The sequence below is a fragment of the Helianthus annuus genome, chromosome 11 (assembly GCF_002127325.2).
Source record: "Helianthus annuus cultivar XRQ/B chromosome 11, HanXRQr2.0-SUNRISE, whole genome shotgun sequence".
Lineage (NCBI taxonomy): Eukaryota > Viridiplantae > Streptophyta > Magnoliopsida > Asterales > Asteraceae > Helianthus > Helianthus annuus.
In genome coordinates this window covers 98809075-98831494 of record NC_035443.2, presented here as the reverse complement: position 1 = coordinate 98831494, position 22420 = coordinate 98809075, and the positions used below count along the sequence as shown (strand labels likewise).

The 22420-nt window shown below is 40.9% G+C and overlaps 1 protein-coding gene and 1 non-coding gene across 2 annotated transcripts; one reads left to right on the top strand and one right to left on the bottom strand.

Annotated features, from left to right (window-relative positions):
- The first annotated feature begins 19974 nt into the window (after nucleotides 1-19974).
- LOC110942672 lies at nucleotides 19975-22420 on the top strand. Its single transcript, XM_022184443.1, has 3 exons — nucleotides 19975-20722; nucleotides 20780-21307; nucleotides 22311-22420. Exons 1-3 carry the CDS (start codon nucleotides 19975-19977, stop codon nucleotides 22418-22420), a joined length of 1386 nt encoding a protein of 461 aa, XP_022040135.1.
- LOC118484436 lies at nucleotides 20399-20504 on the bottom strand. The gene has a single exon (XR_004873547.1). It is a non-coding gene; the product is annotated as a small nucleolar RNA R71 (small nucleolar RNA).

Sequence of the window (22420 nt, the reverse complement as noted above, 5' to 3'; positions counted from 1 at the left end):
GTTTTTATTAAAACCAGACTATAACCAGTACAGTGCTCAACGATCCACAATGACGCTTCGCTCCACGTGCAAGACTCAACATCCTAGGTAATAAGGTTTATGTTTATTGCCTACTTGCTAGAATTACATAGAACTTTGCTCGTGGTATGTTTAGACTACATTTGCTCACTACTTGTTATTGCTTGAGAACACTTGTGTGCTTACACTCTTCTGTCATCGCACTATTCGCGAACCTTTCTCACTTATGTTGCCTTTGATGTGAAGATCAATGGCCGGACGAATTAACTTGACACAAGCCCAGTTGACGGCTCTTATTAATGAACAAGTTGCTGCGGCACTTGCAGCTGCAAACGCAGGAGGTCAACACGTTCAGCAACCTGTGTGTAACTTCAAGAACTTCATGGATTGTCTTCCTAGCACGTTCAGTGGCACGGAGGGAGCGGTTGGACTCCTCCACTGGTTTGAAAAGCTCGAGTCTGTGTTCGAGATGTGTGAATGCCCTGAGGCTCGCAGGGTGAAATATGCCACTGGTACTTTAGAGGGGATTGCTCTAACTTGGTGGAACGCACAAGTGCAGATCTTAGGGTTGGCAGCTGCTAACGCCACCCCTTGGAATGATTTCAAGGAACTGATCAAAAGGGAATACTGCACTCGGGAAGACATTCATAAGATGGAAGATGAACTTTATAATTTGAAAATGACTGGGTTAGAAATTGAAGCTTATACCAAAAGGTCAAATGAGCTGGCCGTGCTATGTCCAACTATGGTGGACCCTCCAGTTAAGCGTATTGAGTTGTATCTCAAGGGTTTGGCGCCAGAAATTCAGAGCCATGTGACATCGGCTAATCTTGACAACATCCAGGCTATTCAACGCCTCGCTCATCGTCTCACAGATCAGGCAGTGGATCAGAACAGACTGCCTAAGCGTGTCAGCGCTACTGCTACCGTTACCACTTCTGCTACACTTGCTACTCCAGTGACAACAAGAGAAAATGGGATGGGGATTCCAGCAAGGGGTCAGCTTCAGTTCAGTTCAGTCACAGGTTCAGCAGCGAAAGACTGACAGTTATCAGAGTCCCAGTCAGCACTCTTCAGGCACTCACAGGCAGGGCGGATATCGAGGGAACCGTCCAAAGTGTAACAACTGTAACAGGCACCACAGTGGCCAGTGTAACAAGGGTCGCTGTCAAAGATGCCTCAAGATGGGTCATGAGGCCAAGGATTGTAGAAGCCCTCGGCCTGCGAACCAGAATCAGCAGCAGCCACAAGCGCAGCAGAATTAGCAACAGGGCAACAAGGGGTGTTTTCATTGCGGTGCAGAAGGGCACTTCAAAAGGCACTGCCCTCAGCTAAACAGGAACCAGAACAACCACAACAATAACAACAATCAGGGAAATGGCAACAACAACAACAATGGTGGGAACAACGACAATGAAGCAAGGGGTCGTGCATTTGTGTTGGGGCAGGGTGATGCCAGAAATGATCCCAACGTAGTTATGGGTAAGTTTCTTCTCGACGATATTTATGTTACTGTTTTGTTTGATTCGGGTGCGGATACGAGTTATATGTCTTTGAAAATGAGTAAATTGTTAAAACGTACACCAACACCTCTAAACACCAAACATGTCGTAGAACTAGCAAATGGTAAGAGTGTAGAAGCCACACATGTAGTCAAGGGTTGTAACATCGTTCTAGCGGGTCAGATCTTCTCGATTGATCTTATTCCAATAGTTCTGGGTAGTTTCGACATCGTCATCAGCATGGATTGGTTATCCAAGCAGCAGGCAGAGATTCTATGTAAAGAGAAGATCATTCGCATTCCTCGTTCGGGTAAAGAACCTCTCGAAGTTCAAGGCGACAAGAGTGGTGCTGTGGTTGACATCATCTCTTTCTTGAAGGCTCAGAAATGTTTAAGAAAGGGTCAGACGGCTATCTTGGCACTAGTTACTGATGCAACGACGAAAGAGAAAAGAATAGAGGATATTCCAGTTGTACGCGAATTTCCTCAAGTGTTTCCTGAAGATTTACCAGGTCTACCGCCTCATCGTCAAGTCGAGTTTCAAGTCGAGCTAGCTCCAGGAGCAGCACCTATAGCTCGAGCACCGTATCGTCTAGCTCCAACTGAACTGGAAGAACTGTCTAAGCAACTACAAGAGCTCTTGGATAAGGGCTTCATTCGTCCAAGCTCTTCGCCTTGGGGAGCTCCAGTATTATTCGTGAAAAAGAAGGATGGCACTTTCAGAATGTGCATAGTAGAATGTGCACAGGCTACCGTGAACTGAACAAGGTCACAGTGAAGAACCGCTATCCTCTTCCTCGTATTGACGACTTATTCGACCAGTTGCAAGGGTCGAGCTACTACTCCAAGATTGATCTAAGGTCTGGTTATCATCAGCTGAGAGTCCGGGATGAGGACGTCTCCAAGACAGCATTCAGAACTCGCTACGGTCACTAGGAGTTTCTAGTCATGCCATTTGGGCTAACGAACGCGCCTGCAGTTTTCATGGATCTTATGAACAGGGTGTGCAAACCTTATCTTGACAAGTTCGTCATTGTCTTCATCGACGACATTCTGATCTACTCCAAGAGTCAGGAGGAACACGAGTAGCACTTACGTCTTATCTTGGAACTTCTTCGAAAGGAACAACTGTACGCCAAGTTTTCAAAATGCAACTTCTGGCTTCGTGAAGTCCACTTCTTAGGCCATGTGGTGAACAGGGATGGGATTCATGTCGATCCATCCAAAGTAGATTCGATCAGGAACTGGCCTGCACCGCGTACACCAACGGAAATACGCCAATTCTTGGGTTTGGCGGGGTACTACAGACGATTCATCAAAGACTTTTCCAAGATCGCACAGCCGCTTACTATGTTGACACAGAAAGGTGTTACCTATCGTTGGGGTAATGCACTTGAAACTGCTTTTCAGTACCTGAAGGATAGATTATGCAGCGCACCTATTCTTTCATTGCCAGAGGGCACAGACAATTTTGTGGTCTTTTGTGACGCATCGATACAGGGGCTTGGTTGTGTATTGATGCAGCGGGATAAAGTTATTGCCTACGCTTCGCGGCAACTCAAAGTTCATGAACGGCACTACACAACGCACGATTTAGAGCTGGGAGCTGTTGTTTTTGCGCTTAAGATATGGCGACACTACCTGTACGGTACCAAGTGCACTATTTACATCGATCACAGGAGTCTCGAGCATATTTTCAAGCAGAAGGAATTGAACATGCGTCAACGATGATGGGTCGAGTTGGTTAATGATTACGAATGCGCCATCAAGTACCATCCAGGCAAGGCCAATGTTGTGGCTGACGCTCTCAGTCGGAAAGACACTCTACCTAGGCGTGTACGAGCTTTGCAGCTCACTATTCAGTCTGATCTTCCTGCACAAATACGAGATGCTCAGGTGGAAGCATTGAAACCAGAAAACGTCAGGGCTGAAGCCTTACGCGGTTCCAGGCAACGATTAGAACAGAAGGAAGACGGCGCCTACTATGTAACAGGACGTATTTGGGTTCCACTGTATGGCGGTCTACGAGAACTTGTGATGGATGAAGCTCATAAGTCTCGCTACTCAATACATCCAGGTTCGGATAAAATGTATCACGACATCAGGACTACATATTGGTGGCCTAGCATGAAAGCCCACATCGCTACTTACGTCGGCAAGTGTTTGACATGTGCAAAAGTCAAAGTGGAGTATCAGAAACCAGCGGGCCTACTTCAGCAACCCAAGATACCGCAATGGAAATGGGAAGAAATTTCCATGGATTTTGTTACAGGCCTACCCAGATCCCAGCGTGGGAATGACACCATATGGGTGATCGTGGATCGACTCACCAAGTCTGCACACTTCCGGGCTATAAAGGAAACGGATAAGTTCTCCACTCTCGCAGACGTTTATCTTAAAGAAGTTGTTTCGAGGCACGGAGTGCCCACCTCCATCATTTCGGATCGGGATGCACGATTCACGTCAGAACTATGGCAAGCGATGCACAAATCTTTTGGCTCACGGTTAGACATGAGCACAGCTTACCACCCTCAGACGGATGGACAGTCAGAGCGCACGATCCAAACTCTTGAAGACATGCTTCGGGCATGTGTTATTGATTTCGGCAACGGCTGGGAAAAGCACCTCCCTTTGGTGGAGTTCTCATACAATAACAGCTTTCACACCAGCATACAAGCCGCTCCATTCGAGGCATTGTACAGGCGTAAATGCCGGTCACCTCTCTGTTGGGCAGAGGTGGGGGATAGTCAGATCATGGGTCCGGAGATTGTAGTGGACGCTACAGAAAAGATTGCACAAATACGACAACGCATGGCGGCAGCACGCGACCGTTAGAAAGCTTATGCAGATAAGCGTAGAAAGCCATTGGAATTTCAGGTCGGGGACCGGGTTTTACTTAAAGTCTCACCCTGGAAGGGTGTGGTTCGTTTTGGCAAACAGGGCAAACTAAATCCGCGGTATGTCGGACCGTTCGAGATCATTGAGAAAATAGGCAAAGTGTCCTACAAGCTAAACCTACCAGCTGAACTCGGTGCAGTTCACAATGTATTTCACGTGTCGAATCTGAAGAAGTGCCTGTCAGATGAGACCCTCATAGTTCCTTTTAAGGAACTCACTATCGATGAGCGGTTGCAGTTCGTCGAGGAACCAGTTGAAATCACAGACCGGGATGTCAAGGTCCTCAAGAACACTAGAATACCTCTCGTTCGAGTTCGTTGGAACTCACGTCGCGGCCCAGAGTTCACCTGGGAACGCGAAGATCAGATGAAACAAAAGTATCCCCAACTGTTCGCAAACGGTACAACTACTACCGAGGCTGAAGCTACGGAATTTCGGGACGAAATTCCAGATCAACGGGGGGAGGATGTGACACCCCAGGAAAACCAGGAAAACCATGCAACTTAACTAGCTTCTTCAGTGAGTACGTGCTAAATTTCGGGACGAAATTTCTTTCAACTTGGGGATAATGTGACAACTCGTAACATATGTGGTGGGAGTGCTATGTGATTAACTATTGTGATTGTTTGCAATAAAATGTTATAATTTAATTATGCGATAAATGTTATGAAACTGTCGCGTGTTATGTATATACTCGTAACATATGTGGATCGCACAATGTATACCCGATTTGCAAAAATACACCCCGAGTCGCACAACACTCTTTAAATTATCTTGGGCTAGCCCTCGGCCCAAACGAAACCCGAAGTTGTTGGGCTCGGCTCACATTCAGTGAATATAACCCTCTCATTAAGTTAGTATTTGACAAAAATCACAAAACCCTAAAGCTCATACTCTCTCCTTGAGATCGTGCGGCAACTGGAGAACCCCCCCCCCTCGTCGTGATCGCCATATCCTCTTCTTAATCTCGGTGAGTGTTTCTTGTGTTGTTTTAACTTGTTGACCGAATTGATTATGAGGTGATCTAGGGATGGCTTTTGTGCAAATAATATGAATATAGTATTGAACCTCCTTGTCGGCCACTATGCTTAATATTGCAGGAGATTTCATTGTATATGCATGAAAATTGGGGGTCATTATTGTCTTATGTGCATGTGGTTGTCAAATAAACAAGTAATTATTATATGCCTATAGATTAGATATAACATGCTATTGTGTGGCCATGTGATGATAGTAGAAAACAATGATGATATGAAATCAGTCATGTGCATGTGCATGTAATCAGACTATAAATTGGCCCAATTATGTTGTTGCATTCTATAGAATTGTAATAGGATTGATGTTTGGTCAAATAGCCACATGAAATCTATCTACTTTTGTCGGCCAAGATGGATTATTTTAATGATGATTGTAAGACCGAATGATAAGTTATTTGTTATGATTAGATTATTAGTTGGGGATCGTGAGAAGAAATTGATAAATTCCTTGATTTGATCGATTTAATGCTAAATGGTAACTGTTGATATTGATTGCTGAAAATCAAAGGTGTAACTGTTTGATTTTTGACTAAATCGAATATGGTAACAGTATAACTAAATAGCAAAACATTCGGATAATAAAAAAAAAAACTAATCGCACAAGAGTCCATGCGCACAAGTCATCTTAGTCGCACAAGACTTGCTGGGTCGCCCAAGGGTACTTGGGTCGCACAAGATTGTTTGTTGTTTGTTTGTTAATTGGGCCGTATGTATATGAATTGGGCTGGGTAACAAGACTGATCGTACAAGATGCATGAACCGCACAAGATGACTATTTAATTATATGTTGGGCTGGGCGTATCTCTCAATCACACAAGACTTGTTATTAAGGCCGTGGTTACGCTTATAGTTTTGGTTGGGTTTCTTGACATTGGGCCGGGTAGTATTAGGCTCCAACGGATGACTCGCGCAAGGCCATTAAGCTTGTGCGAGCCTAAATCTGGAATACGTTTCAAGTGTTGAACGTGATGGGGTGTGTTGACATTGTGTTTCTTATATGCTATCTTATGTGTTACTTATGTGCACTACTTGAAACCAAAACCTGACATTGTATGATAACCATGTTAGGACGTTTTTGACCACTAGCATCTAGACTTGACCTTTCTGTGTATCTGCCTAGCAAACCAAGGTGAGTTCACAATCTTACTAAGGCATGGGATTCCCAGGGCACGGGAATTGGGTTTGAAGGAATGAGATTGAATCGAATCGTACTTACACTGTTACTAGACTACCATACCATCGTCCTCGGTTGTGCAGGACACATACGTAAAACCTACGTATACTTGTATTGCTCATTGTCCTCAGGTTGCAAAGGACACTCACGTAAAACCTACGTGAACTTATACTCACTACTGCCTCGGTTGTGTCAGGCACTTACGTAAAACCTACGTAAACCCCCGCGTACCCCTATCCTCGGTTGTGAAGGATACTTACGTAAAACCTACGTAAACTTGTACGTATTACTGTTCTCGGGATATGTAGAACACTTATGGTTACGAATAGTCTAGTGGTTATACAACATGGGAAGCCCCCACCAATAGAACGTACTATCGGCCAAGTAGAGCCACATGTTACAAACGAATATACAAATTACGCATTTACTTTCTGTGAACTCGCTCAACTAGTTGTTGATCCTCTGTTACATGCCTTGCAGGTCGTTAGATACATGGAGCTTGCACAGGGAGGAGCTGGTCGTTGTGGGCTTGGATCGTAATTGTCTTGTTAAACACTTATGACATTTGATACTATATTATGATGGGTTTTATTTATACGCTTCCGCTAAACAGTGATAACTTACTTATGTTTTGGAACACCTTTCATATGGATTTGGTTTGGTTTAATGGCAAATACTTTTACTATCTATTTATTGTTCTATATGATTGGTGGCTTGATCCTGGTCAGTCACGCTCCCAAGCGGTGATACTCCGCAGGTGGATTTTTAGGGGTGTGACATGTTATGACTCTTGTCTTTCTCTTTTCCTCGTCCCTATAAGAATATTCAATATAAATTATTCAAACAAGAATAGAGACATAAGACATGAAAATTTTGAAAACTTTTCTAACACTTTGAAATTTCTATGTGACAACACTACAGAATCGACTGGTCTGGTCGATCGAAGAGCATTGCTGTTCGATCGGCTGGAAATGAATAGAGTGACAATGCCTGTTCGATCGGCTGGGCTAGCCGATCGGCTGGCAATTTATGACAAAGAAGTTTTTACAGATGGTGTCCGATCGGCTAGCAAATGCTCTTCGATCGGCTGGCAAACTCATGCACAGAAATCTAAGTGTGTAAAGAATACTCTCCTTTCAACAAGTAATGCTGCCCTATTGACTAACATATGCTTTTCAATAGGTTAACAATTCCTGTTCGATCGGCTGGTCCAGCCGATCGGCTGGTACATTGCTGTTCGATCGGCTGGTCTAACCGATCGGCTGGCAATGCTGGCATGCTGTTCGATCGGCTAGCAATTGCTGTTCGATCGGCTGGTCTAGCCGATTGGCTGGCAATGCTATGATCAAACAGTATTCAACAAAGGATTCTAACACACAGATTTCATAACAAACATTTGGCACGAATTTCATGGCAACAACATTAACATATATCTCAACACAACCACATGATCTTCATTGCTACTCGATCGGCTGGTCTAGCCGATCGGCTAGCACATTGCTATTCGATCGGCTGGTCTAGCCGATCGGCTAGCACATTGCAAAAAAAATTCCAAGCACTTTATCACAATCAAAGCACATCTTTCAAGACATGAACTACCTTATACAACAACAACTAAAGCATATTATGATTGCTGTCCGATCGGCTGGGCTAGCCGATCGGCTGGCATCTTCAATGAAGAGCAGTTTGAAGAACATAAACTGATGATTCAAAAATTTTATGCTAATTATTACAAATTGAGCACAGATCCAAGTCCCTAATGTTGTCGTGATCAAAACCCTATGTTCATTCTTGTCTAATTCAACCTAAACAGAGTCTAATCTCTCAAAGAACATGCCGACAGCCGTAACCATGTAATCCTAGATCTATCCCATTTAAACAAGATTTTTCAAAAATTGAACCGGTAAACATGTAGATCTTTGCATTGCGAACACACCCATATAATCAAAATCTATTATCTCTTCCTAAATCTCCCTAAATCTAAGAAATGATGTCCGACAGATATGAACATGAAGAACACGAAAGATTTCAAAGATTTTGAAGTTAGAAATCATACCTTTGCCATTTGAGGTGATGAGTAAGCTAACAAATCAAAGATATTGATGCAAAGAGAAATCAATGAAAACAGTGTAAACAGTGAGTCGACTGAGAGAGTTTTTAGTTCGATCGAAGTGCGAAAAGGTACAAATGAAGCATGAATTCCTATTTATAGGGTGTCAATGAACCGACTAGGTCGTTCGACCGGCTGGTCCAGCCGATTGGCTGGCCTGTTCGATCCAAGGCACTTTGACTTTCAAACCGATTTGACTTTTTGATCTTTTCCACATTATCAGTGTTCGAGAAATCCACTTAAGTATCTACGTCCAAGTTAATGACCCTAGGTACTTAATTTGTCTACCAAGTTCAACTTAATGACCTTGGTTGACCTGAAGCAAAGACAAACTGATGTTTTGATCAAACATTTTTCTGAAAATGTACAAGTTTCAACTTTATGAAATTGCGTTTTGACCTTTAATATTCTTTGTTTGTATCAAGATTAGCTCCAAACTTGTTTTTCAGCTCAGAACAACTTCCTGCAACTTGCATCAGACTGTGAATCTGAAGATCAATCCTCCGCTTTGGTTTGTCAAAAATAAAGCAGAAATACAAAATCTTTTTGAGTTTTTAAAGCAAATTCTAAACTAGAAAAGTATAACTGAAACTGAAAGACAGATTGTAAAGAAAGAAATCTATTTACAAACATATTTTTGTTGAGAGTGTCAGGGAATCATATCAGCTTTTTAGACAAGTTACAAGTACCGTTAAGCTTCATTTCATATTCAGGATTAAACAATTCACCTAGATTGTCGATATACTGATCCATTTTAAGTTTTCTCACAGTTTTCAATTTATTCAGGATACGATTTAGATGTCTTATTAACTTGACTTATTCATGTGTCCCACCTTTTGAATATACTCCCGTATCAAGTTCCCAGTATTCAGTCTTACAGGTGAGTATACCACAGATGATATCTGTAAGGGGTTAAATGCGAGGGCCGTGAGAGCTCAGGTCGATACTTCCGTATACGTAGAGAGATGACGGCTTCGACTTTTCGGTGTGTCCTCTTTAGAGGATCTTTTGATTTCAATAGCAGCGACTATCAATTTTATTGTTTCATCAGCTTGCTGAGGGTGATGCTGTGTTTCAAGCATTTTGCGGAAAGTTTTATTCGGGGACTAGGTCAGAACTTCCATTCAGCAGAAGTCCCGGAATAATACCCCAGATATCACTAAGTATAAAGACCTAGTATCTTAGAATAAGGGACCTATCAAACGAGATTTCAGGGGTTACCTATATATCCAAATAGTGTTCCCCACAAAGTAAGTCTCGTTATGAATTTTTAAGTTTATATCACAAACAAATCTATTGACTTTGTAAAAACCTATCTACACATTATTAGTGAGACTGTTTAAACCTTTTACAACTTTACAAATCTTTAGCATACCATAACAGTCTAGCTGATGTACTATCATTTTCCCTTTTACACAGGCTCTTTTTCATTTTTTATTGTTTTTGGATTTTGAAATTTTATTATGTTTTTGGCTTTTTGATTTTTTAATGCTTTTGGATTTTCTAAAAAGTATATACAAATATACCTATCTCCCCCTAAAGACCAAAACAGGTAAAAAATCGACAAACCATTGCAGAGTGATTATCAACATCATCTACAGTGGTATCCTCATCAACGCCAACGATTCCATCCTTCACCGACAAAGGCATCATACCATTCAGTTTTAAAAGATATTTAAAACGTGTTGTATCAAATGCCTTGGTATGTAAATCAGCTTTTTGCTCGTCATTGTGGATTTTCTCAATTCGTATCAACTTTTTCTCGAAACAATCGCGAATAAAGTGATGACGAATTTCTATACGTTTGGTTTTAGCGTGATGTACCGGATTTTTTGTTATATTTATTGCGGACTCATTATCAACAAAAAGAGGAGTGTTAAGAAACTGCAAACCGTAATTGCGCATCTGTTGCTGTATCCACAGGATCTGAGAATAGCAACTGCTGGCAGAAATGTACTCTGCTTCACATGTGGATATCGCCACAGACGTTTGTTTCTTACGCTGCCAGGTAACCAAGCGAGGTCCAAAGAACTGGCATCCTGCAGTTGTTGATTTGGCATTGACTTTGCAGCATCCGAAATCCGAGTCGGAATACCCTTTGAGCGTAAAATCGCCTTTTCTAGGATACCACAACCCCAACGATGGAGTTCCCTTCAGGTAGCGTAATATCCTTTTCACAATGATCAAGTGCGAAGCTCTCGGGTTAGATTGAAATCTTGCTGCGAGGCACGTCGGATACATAATGTCGGGTCTTGAAGCAGTTAGATACATCAAAGAACCAATCATGGAACGATAAAGTGTTTCATCTGCCCTGTCTCCGGTGAGATCTGGGTGAATCCCATGATTTGTTGCTAATGGGGTTGCCGCAGTAGTAGAACCTGACATTCCAAATTTCTCTAGAATATCATGAACGTACTTCGTCTGGTGTATAAAAATTCCTTCAGGAAGTTGATCAACTTGGAGTCCCAAAAAGAATTTCATTTCCCCCATTGATGACATTTCAAACTTTTGCTTCATCACTTGTTCAAAATCTTTGCACAAGTCCTCGTTTGTTAACCCAAAAATTATGTCATCCACATAAATTTGTACTATCAGCAGGTGACCGTCGACTATCTTTGTGAAGAGGGTGGCGTCTATAGTTCCTCGGATGAAGTGATTGGCTAGCAAATGCTGAGATAATGTCTCATACCAGGCTCTCGGGGCCTGGTGTAAGCCATATAACGCTTTATCCAAGAGATACACTTTATTCTTGTGGTGTGGATCGACAAAGCCCGGTGGCTGTCCCACATACACTTCCTCCTTCACTTTGCCGTAGAGAAAGGCCGACTTCACATCAAGCTGGTAGACTTTAAAGTTTTTCCATGATGCAAATGCTAGGAAAATTCTGATTGCTTCTAGTCGTGCCACAGGAGCCTACACTTCGGTAAAGTCAATTCCCTCCTGTTGACTGAAGCCCTGAACAACAAGTCGAGCTTTGTTTCTAACCACTACTCCTCTGTCGTCCCTCTTACACTTGAACACCCATTTGGTGTTGATTTTCCTGTGACCCTCTGGTAAATCCACCAGTTTCCAAACACCTAATATCTCAAACTGGTTCAGCTCTTCTTGCATCGCGTTGACCCAAGAATCTTCAGTAAGCGCCTCTTTGTACGTTCGAGGTTCAATCTGCGAGATAAAACAACATAGTGAAAATTCAGTTTGTAGAGGTGCTACTGATGAATAAAAACTAGTAAGCCCTTGGTCAATTTGATGTCTGGTGCGAACTCCTGATTGAAGCTCTCCGATGATTAGCTCCTCTGGATGATATGAAAGAGTTCTGGGCATTACTTCACTCGGAACATCTACATTGCCTTCCAGATTAGTGACATTTTGATTTGCACCTTCTTCACTGATAGGATCTGCTTGATCTAAAATCCGGATTTGCTCCCCCTCAGATTCAGAATCCCCATGATCAAAAGTTGGACCGACATCAAATGTTGTATCATCATTTGTTGCCGTCTGATTCTCTGGAGTATCATCATGTTCACCAGTATTACTAGGACCTGCTTCATCATCATTTGAAGTTTTCTGAGATTGCCTAGAATACTGTGCTGGGAATCTTTCTTCTGATGACTCATAGTTTATAAGAATATCCAGCTCATCAAAGAAGTCTTCTTCATCTTCAGGTTCTTCCATTACATCAAAGGAATCCCACAACGTGTCGTAGTGGTAACGCCATGAATCTCCTGGGTTTTGAGGCGGCATCGTATTACCTTGACATTCAACATTTGCAGCTTCAATAATCCGCTTTTCACTTGGCACGAAAACACGACGCAGAGGACTTGCATATCCAACAAATATACCCTCAATGCACTTCGGACCAAATTTTCCAAAAGGTACTATCACCGTACAGGGTGACCCGAATGGTTCAAGATACTTCAAGTTAGGCTTGCGGTTATTGATTAATTCAAAACATGTTTTATTGAATTTCTTCACAGTGAGAACTCTGTTGAGAGTATAGCATGCGGCAGAAACAGCTTCAGCCCAAAAATTTATTGGAAGTTTTGAATCTGTGAGCATAGTTCTGGCTGTCTCGATTAGTGTCCGGTTTTTGCGTTCTGCTACTCCATTCTGCTGCGGAGTGTGCGAAGCACTAAACTCATGCAGTATACCTCTTTCTTCACAAAATTCTTCCATCTTGTTGTTTTTGAATTCAGTACCATTATCACTTCTAATTCTTCTGATACGCATCTGGTACAAATTCTCAATCTTTTTGAATAACGCCATCAGACTGTCAAACGTTTCATCCTTTGTCTTCAAGAAAGATACCCAAGAAAATCTAGAATAATCATCAGTGACGACCAAGCAATAGTAATCTCCTGTAATGCTTTTGACATTCACAGGACCAAATAGATCCATGTGAAGTCTTTCTAGTGGTCGTGAAACTGAATTGACTTGCTTTTTAGGGTGCAACTTTTTCTTCTGTTTACCTTTGATGCAACTTATACACTCTCCTTCCAGATGAAAACCTTTGATGTGAACTCCTGTAACCAGATCATTGTGCACCAAGTGATTCATTTTTCGAAGATGTATATGCCCCATCTTTCGGTGCCACAATCTTGACTCCTTCTTAGTTGCTCTTGACATAAAACAGTGAGCCTGACCCGTTGTTGTCGTTGCTATGCTCATATCCAATACATACAGGTCGTTGACTCTTGGTGCCCTCATGATGACCCACTCCTCAGGAACAACAAATCCTGGTTTTAGTATCAAACATTCTTTGTCAGTGAAGTGAGTGGTGTACTTTCTGTCACAGATCTGAGAAATACTTAGTAGGTTGTTCTCCAGCTCAGCAATGTAATTGACTCTTTCAAACGTTACAATCCCATTGGATAACGTTCCTTCACCAATTATACGACCACCTTGATTGCCCGCGAATCCACCATATCCTCCATTTATATTCCTCACATCGTACAACAATGCAGTCTTCCCTGTCATATGTCTGGAAGCTCCACTATCCATGATCCATCTTGAAACAAGTTGTGGAAGATCCTGCACATAAACAACCATGATTAAAACATTTCAATTAAGAATGCCGATACATGCTTCGCGATCAAGGAAGCTCCGGCAATTCAAATTGTTTATTCAAACATCGAGTCCACCCAGGCCTCATCAGCCTTAGGTGTAACTTTGACTCTCGCAATTTGAATTTTGAAATTTTCAGCCTTGAGAGGTGGAAAATTTGCATCATAATCGACCGTAATTGATTCTTCAGACTTTTTCACCTCAGAAGTTGAAATTTTCTTCTCACTTTTTGGTTTCCAAACTTGTTGAGATAATTCAACCTTTTTCTTTTCAAAAACTGATTTTTCCTTTTCAAGCTTTTCATAAGGAACACTCATCTTTACCGATGTGGTAGAAGATGATTGTTTTTCCCGTTTAGAAACCTTTGGTTTTGAACCACTTGCTTTCATTTCAGCAACTTTTGGCTTCCATGTCTGTTGAGTTGTGGCGACCCGTTTGTAAAATTTATCATTTTTAATTTCCATCTTCTTTACGGGTTCAGTTTTGACTTTGGTGTTGTCATTTTTCAAGCTCTTTTTCTCAACAACCAATGGAGCTTTTTCTTTCAACTCATTTTTCTTCTTTTGATTTTCAACAACATCAGTCTTAGGCTTCAAGTTGGTACACTTTCGTGCAATATGCCCAACTTGATTGCATCTGAAACATGTTCGGGTGTCAACAACCCGACTTGTGCTTTCAGACTGAGGTTGTGAAACTTTTTCCTCAAAGAACTCTTTGTTTGATTTTGAAAAGATTTCAGGTTCTTCATTAGAAAATGAACTCGAACTGTTCATAAAAACTTTCTTTTCAACAGACTTCTTGTTTTGAACATTTTTCTTCTGATAAGACTTACCCCCATGATATCCACCCGACCAATTGTTTCGATTGTTATTAGAAAAACGTGGAGGAATAACGGGTTTCTTGTAGTAAGCTTTATCTTTTTCAAAATTCATTTGTCTTTTTGTTTGGTTCAAACTCTTCACTTCTGTCAACTCAACTTCGATCAATTTGTAAACATTTTTCAATTTGTTGATATTTACATTCTCAATCGGAAACTTAGTATCCGAAAACAACTTATCTGAACCCAACATCTTGTACATGACAAGATTTGGTTCTTCATTTAAGTTGTTCTTGGATTTTTGTTTCGGAATGTATTTATCCAAGAAACAACCATCATCTTCATTTGAATCAGACTCTAAGACACTTTCTGCCATGCTTTTGACAATATCAGTCTGAACACTATCATCAGATGATGATGATGAGAATGTAACATCAATCGACTCTGGAAGTTTTATATCATCTGAATTTTCATCATCATTAACCAGTCCGGACTTTTTCTTTGAGAAATTGTTTAAAACAGGTGGTGGGACTTGATGATAACCCACTCCAGTTCCGTCCGAAAATACATCTTCGCCAGCTTTGTTTTTCCCGATGGGTTTGGGAACAATGTGCTGCAGAACAAAGCTTGCGGAGTTGTAACTGGTTAATTTTAATTGGATGCGTTCATTTTCGATTTTTGCTTCTTGGAATTGAAGCTTCAAATTAGCAATTTCATCCAATTGTTTGTTTATTAACTCCTCTTTCACCCTTAACACATCCGACAGTTGAACATTTTCTTTTGTTGTTTTCCCATTTCGATCATCCGAATCTTTAACCGTTCGCTTAAGCTTCTCAAAATTTTCAGTGATGTGACGATTTTCAAGAATGAGTTTTTCATTTTCTTTCTTAGTTCTTTCTATGTCACTTTTATCACTTTCAATTTTTTCAGTTAACTCTTTTGCACGATCGTTTGAAGCTTTTAGCAATTTATCCCGGTTTAAGATTTGGTTTTCAACCTCTCTGACTCTTTTTGTCAGATCTTCAACCTTTTTGTTGTTGAGATAAGCGATAGTACTACAATCTTTGCAATTTTTCATGCAATTCTTGCAGTCACTTTCGCTTTTGTCTTTCTTACCTGACACTACATTCATGTTTATCTGACTAACCTTGGCGTTTGACTCAGTTCCAGAACTAGAATCTACCTCCAATTCTTTTGCAGCTAGAACTTTGTCTGCCATCTTCATCAGATTTTCGGCTGTGAGCTCCTTTGATGTATCTATCACCCCATCATCGATCTTCTTTTCTGCCGATTTCACCTTTTCTTCTTTTTCTTCCACTTTCTTTTCACCTTCACCCCACCATTCTCTTTGTCTAGCTTCCTCTTCTTCAGCATATTGCTGAATGATTGCATCAACACTGAGTGAATTTGGATCGATTGCGATATTACCTTGAGGATCAAGGTAACATTCTCTATCTGGATCCCACCTTTTAGCCCTTTTTGCTTCTTTGTAAATGGTATAGATTCTGCTTACTTTTGTTTGGGCTTTCATTCTTCTGTTCACAAACTTTTCTTCTTCTGTTCTTGTATCTTTGAACGGAACAATCTTTCCTGCTGCGAATGCGTAACCAACTGCATCTTCTTCAGGCAATATCTCACTCCAGTCGTATCCCTCATCATCATGAATGACTGCTAGAGCTCTTGACTTTTCTTTATCTTTTTCTTCAATCTGCTTCAGCCTTGGAGGTTCCGATTTGTTCTGATGATAAATGGCTTTCTTATAGTAATCTTCTCGGAACGGATTAGCAGACTCATCAGCATACTCGTTTCTGCACTCTCGTTTAAAGTGACCTTTTTGTTTGCATTTGAGACATGTCACTTTAGACTTATCGAAACCCAATTTGGTAGATGGACCACCAATTGTTTTCCTGCCAGTTATTTCCATGAAGTGTTGTGCTCGACGAACAGCACTAGCCATAGCCCAACGAATATCAATTAGCTCCATTTCTTCAGGATCTATTTGATCGTAGTCTTCCTTCGTCAGGTTGGTGTTACCTATCTTCCCAGCAACTAACCCTTCATATGACTCCAATACAGATGCTAAGAAAATCATCTGTTGTTTCGCTGATTCCTCACTGAAATTTTGACCATTTTTCAAGTCAACTGCAATGTTACATTGAAAGACATTCTTTGGTGCTGATTGTTGTTGGTTTGATGTGCTTGAAGATGGTCCTTGATTTGGATTGTTGGAAGACATTCCACCATGAAAACCACTGTGTGAGGTTTCTTGAGTCATTTGTTGTGAACTTTCTGTAGTGAAGGCTGTTTTCGGAGATCCTGTCTTTTGAATCAAGCTCTTTGGATAATAAAGTTCCACATTTTGTTGATATAATGAGTGATTGACTTTATGTGTTTTCTTTATTTCGAGCTCATGACTCTCAAGTTTCTCTATCAGCAAATCAACTGTTAGAACACTTGGCTGGATTGTATTCTTGATCATCATTGCGAAGTATTGCCAATCCATTTCGTCTGGCAAAGAATCAAATAACTTGTCTACAAGCTCTTCTTGAGTAAACACAATCCCATGCCTGGCCAACTCTAGCTTTAGATGCCCGAAACATTCAATCATTTTTGGAACAGACTCATTCTTAAGACATCCGAACAGATCAAATTCCTTTTTTAGCAGTTTCTTTTTGTTTTTAATGATTTCTGTAGTACCGACACATTTCTTTTGTAATTTATCCCAAAGATCCTTTGCGTTTGAATACTCAATTAGTGAGATTATATCTTCTCTCACTGATTGATTAATCAAAGCTAAACATTTTTGTTCGGCCACAAAGTATTCAATCTCTTCACTTTCTGACATGTTCTCAAAATCTTCTCTACCATTGTTAAAACCATTTTTTTAAGCTTTTCCAACTGGGGTACGCGAAGGCTTTCAACCATTCCTCGAATCGTTTTTCCCACCGGTTATAATCTTCAATTGCTAACAGCTTTGGTGGTTTATTATAGGTTCTATAAGCGCTTTCCACACTAAGTGCTTCCGACAACGTCTTTCTCGTACTTGGAGTATTCTCATTTGTTCGGTTTGTTGAATCATCTCCACCGTTACCAACAAACGCACACATTTCACTGAATGGGTTCATGAATTCTTCCATTGTTAAGTACATGAGATGTTTATCAAACACTTAGAAAAATTTTGAATTTCAAAGATGTAAACACAAGGACACTTGGATCGAATGGCTCGTTCGATCGATTAGCACACCCACAATCGGCTGGCTCGTTCGATCGATCAGCTGGTTCGATCGTCTGACAAACACAAATATGTAAAAAGTACACAATTACTGTCCGATCGAGTGGCGTATTCGATCGAGTGGCGTATTCGATCGGCTAGCAATATGATTTCAAGAACAATATCAAGAGTCAACAATGTTGTCCGATCGAATTACTCGTTCGATTGGCTAACACTGATGATGTCAGCAACACTTTCTAACAGAAAATATCTGAACGGTTATGCAACTGGAATGATGACGTCAGCAAGTACATGAATCGGCTAGGTCGTTCGACCGGCTGACATCAGCAAACATGAACAGTTTTCCATAGATTTTGATCAATTTGAACAAGTTTTAGATTGAATCTGATTGTGAAACTTTGTAGGATTGTAATTCTAACGATTGCGATTCGATTGATAGCAAATTTGTCAATTTTTAACCGTAAAATCTCACTGAATTTTAAGTTTTTCCGGTTTTATGATGTAAAAGTGAAAAATAAAGCTAGATCTGAGAAGAATATAGAAGAATCGGTCAAATTTCCGGCGAAATTTGAGTCAGAATGATAGAAATAACAAATTTCCGGTGAAATTTGTTTCTGAAACAGTAGACACGGCTTGAATTCCGGTGAATTCGTCTCTAAATCAACAAGAACGGCTTGAATTCCGGTGAATCCGTCTCTGTAGGTCTCGATTCAGCTTCCTAAAGCTCTGATACCACTTGTTGGTCAATCGGATGGGATCTTCTTGTTCGTAAACGTAGTTGAATCGTAAGTGATTAATGCGCGGAATTCGTGTAATCACATAGCAGATATACAAAGACAATATTCTACTCTGAATCACCGTCTGATATTCTATTGAATGATATGAAAGTGTACAGGAACCAGAAAGAACTCAGACTTACAAAAGGTAGCTAAAAAGTGAAAGTGTCAAAAGGTTCTAAATAAACTGACTGAGCAACTATTTATAGGCAAGGACAGAATAAGAGAGTGCTGGCCGATCGGCTGGGCTAGCCGATCGGCTGACAATGCTAACCGATCGAATAGCCTGCTCGATCGGCCGGGCTAGCCGATCGGCTGGCAGCATAAGCACTTAACAAAAACTTCACCGTATTCTGTCCTGCTTTACATACAAACATACAAAACACATACACAACTATACAAAATATGACTACATGTTGACTGAAGCTACAGACGTTATTGCACTAACAGCTTATAAGGTTTCAAACAGGTTCGCTTTTATGGTCATCAGGTAGGTTCGTTTGTTTGTCAAGTGGATAGGTCCGCTCATATGTCATGTTCCTTGAAGCGAACCTATCACACTATAAATACCTGATTAATTGTACGATGGAGCGGATCTAGGAATTTGCTTGTGTAACGGAACTCTGTCAAATTTACTTCAGAAAGCAATAAAAGAGAAGGAATTGAATAGGAAAGTTGTTGTAACTTCATTTACGTTGATTCCGCCTTCGTATGTGAAGATGAACGTTCTCTACTGACTATTCAGGGTCGGAACACGGTCCAACACTAACTCCACCACATGATGTTACACCAACCAACACCACATTACCTATTACTACCCAAGTTGAACCTACACATACTTTTAACCCTTCTACCACAATTCCACCATTTTCCCATTTCTTCCCAGCTACGGGTCAATCATCTTCAACTTATTCACTACCACCAAGTTCAACTGCTGTTCATGCTACTTCTTCATTTAGACCACCGAACCAATTAGGTTTTCAATATTCATCTTATCCATTTAGGCAATTTCCGGGTATAGGAGGAGATGGATATGAAGAAGGGTATGAAGAGTTTGAGGGATACGAAGAAGATGGATTTTATTATGAGGGTGATGGAGGTAATTTGGGACCTCAAGGAGGAGTGGTTCAACAAAATCAACCATTTCAAAGAATTCAAGATGTGGGTAGGCTACCGGTTGGGGTACAACATGTTCAGCCACAAGGGGTACAATTGTAATATCCTACACCGTTATAACAAATTCTTCCACAAAATGTACAACATCAATTCCAAAGGCCAATTCACCAACAACCAATGCAACATCAATTTCAACCACCATTTGCACCACAAGGGCCTATGCAAAGACCAATGGGTCCTATACGTCCAAGAGTTCGTTTGGGTGTACCAAGAAGACATCTTCGAGAGAATACAAGAGGTATAGAAGCACATTTTAGACCGGTGATTACTCATAATCCTTCACCGGTAGTTATTCCTCACAATGACCAAGGGAGGACGTTTGAAGTTAGAACCAATTCATTACAAAGTTTGCCAAAGTATAAGGGTCTAGCAACGGAGGAGCCTTATTTTCACTTGGAGGCTTATGATTCAATTTGCAACAATCTTGGGAGTCAAGGATTTTCGGCCGATGACGTCAAATCGGTACTTTTCCAATTTTCTTTAGAAGACAAAGCTAAAAAGTGGTTCTACACCCTACCTTCGGCATCTATCTACACATGGGCGGAGATGCAACAAATCTTTTTGGATGAATTTTATACCGTTCAAAAGACGAATGATGCTAGGAAAGGGTTGAGAAGTTTTCAACAACAATCTGGTGAGATGTTTCATGAAGCATTCGAACGGTTTAACATGATGATCAAGAATTGCCCTCATCATGGGATAGAGTTATGGGAATTGAAGAATGCTTTCCATGAAGGGTTAAGTGCCGAAGATGCTCGCGATTTAATGTCTATCATAAATGGTACTTTTGGTACAAACTACGAGCATGACGATTGGGAATTTTTGGAGCAAATGGCGATCACATCAAAAAGAAAAGCTCAAGCATCAAGGAGAGCACGACCGGACATTACCCGAACTCAAGTGCACGCGGTAGATGATGGTAATGTTCAAATTTCTAATCAAATTTATGATGTTTGTGCAATTTGTAATGAGATAGGGCATGCGGCTGAAAATTGCCAAGGAGGTGAAGGGCAATATGAAGAGGTGAATGCTTTGCAAGGGCAAGGAGGGGGTGGTAGAAATTACAACATAAATTCTAACTCTTACCACCCCGGTTTGAGAAACCACCCAAATTTTCGATACGGGAATCCCTCAAATCAAGCCAACACGAATTTTCAAGGAAGTCAAGGTAACTTGGGTTCGCGCCAACCTTTCAATAATCAAGGTGGATATCGAGGTGGGAACAATCAAGGATACCAAAGACAATATCAAACGGGTCAAGAGCAAGGGGGGTCTTCGGGTGGAAATAAGATGATGGAGATATTAAAGACCATGCAAGCGGAGATGCAAAAGAGATACCAAATGGATGATGCGTGCATGCAAAAACATGAGGCCCGTGACAAAGCAATTCAAACTTTGACCACCCAAATGGGTCAACTCGCAACCGAAGTGGCGGACTTGAAAAAAGGTAAAGGTCAATTACCAAGCGACACTAAGGTAAACCCGTCTCATAATTCTTCTAGAGGTAATAATGTTAATATTCATCATGTAAGTGTTTTGAGAAGTGGGAAAGAGTACAAAACCAATCCTTCACCGGATTTGGTTGATGGAGTGGTTGAAGATATAACGGGTCAAGAAAGTGAGGAAAAAAATGAAACACCTAACATTTCTTCTAAAAAAACCCAATTTTGAAAAACCCGAAAATAATAAAGAAGTAGAAAATAAAAATGAGGATGGGGGATCTAGTCAAGTACCATTTCCCTCGGCTTTGTTAGATCCGGGTAAGAAAAACTTTATTTCAAAACGGGGTCCTCAAAAGGAAGAGATGTGGGAGGTTTTCAAACAGGTTAAAATTAATCTTCCTTTACTTGAAGCAATAAAACAAGTACCCACTTACGCCAAGTTTTTAAAAGAATTATGTACTCAAAAGAGGCAACAAACAGTGCCTAAATTGGTTGATTTGACGGAGCGGGTAAGTGCGGTTTTGAAAGGAGATCTTCCTCCTAAGCTACAAGATCCAGGAACGCCTCTTATTAATATCCAAGTGGGAATTTTCAAACTGCAAGGGCGTTACTAGATCTTGGGGCCGGAGTAAGTATCTTACCGGGGGGTATATGACCAATATGATTTTGGTCCATTGAAACGGGTCGAGACAACGGTGGTATTAGCCGATTTATCTCTCAAACTTCCTCGGGGTATAGTGCGGGATGTTATAGTAAAAGTTGATGAATTTTATTATCCCGTAGATTTTCTTGTGTTAGATTACTCATCCGCGGACCGAATTCAATAACAAAATGTTATTTTGGGTCGGCCGTTTTTGAACACCGCACATGCCGTGATTGATTGTCGATATGGTACGGTCGACATGACATTCAGTAATACAAAAAATGAGATTAAATGTTTTTACTAACGGTGCTAATTCTTTTAGTGGTGATGAGTGTTTTCTAGAAGATTTCATCGATGGATACGATCCGCAGGAATATGAAGAAGAGATTTTGGAATCGTGTGTTTGTAATGTGTCTTTGCAGGTTCACGCATGTGCGTTGGAAGTGGAAGAGAGGGAGCAATAGGCTCTAGCGGTGAAGGAAGGAAGACCGCCATGGACCCACCAAACAGAGAATTTACTGGTGGGAATTGA

Excerpts from the sequence above, each read along its gene's own strand:
- LOC110942672 (XM_022184443.1), top strand. The coding sequence starts at position 19,975 with ATGGGTCCTATACGTCCAAGAGTTCGTTTGGGTGTACCAAGAAGACAT. Across the intron at positions 20,723-20,779 it reads AGTGCACGCGGTAGATGATG|GGCATGCGGCTGAAAATTGC; the intron begins GTAATGTTCAAA and ends GTAATGAGATAG. Across the intron at positions 21,308-22,310 it reads GTCTCATAATTCTTCTAGAG|GTTCACGCATGTGCGTTGGA; the intron begins GTAATAATGTTA and ends GTGTCTTTGCAG.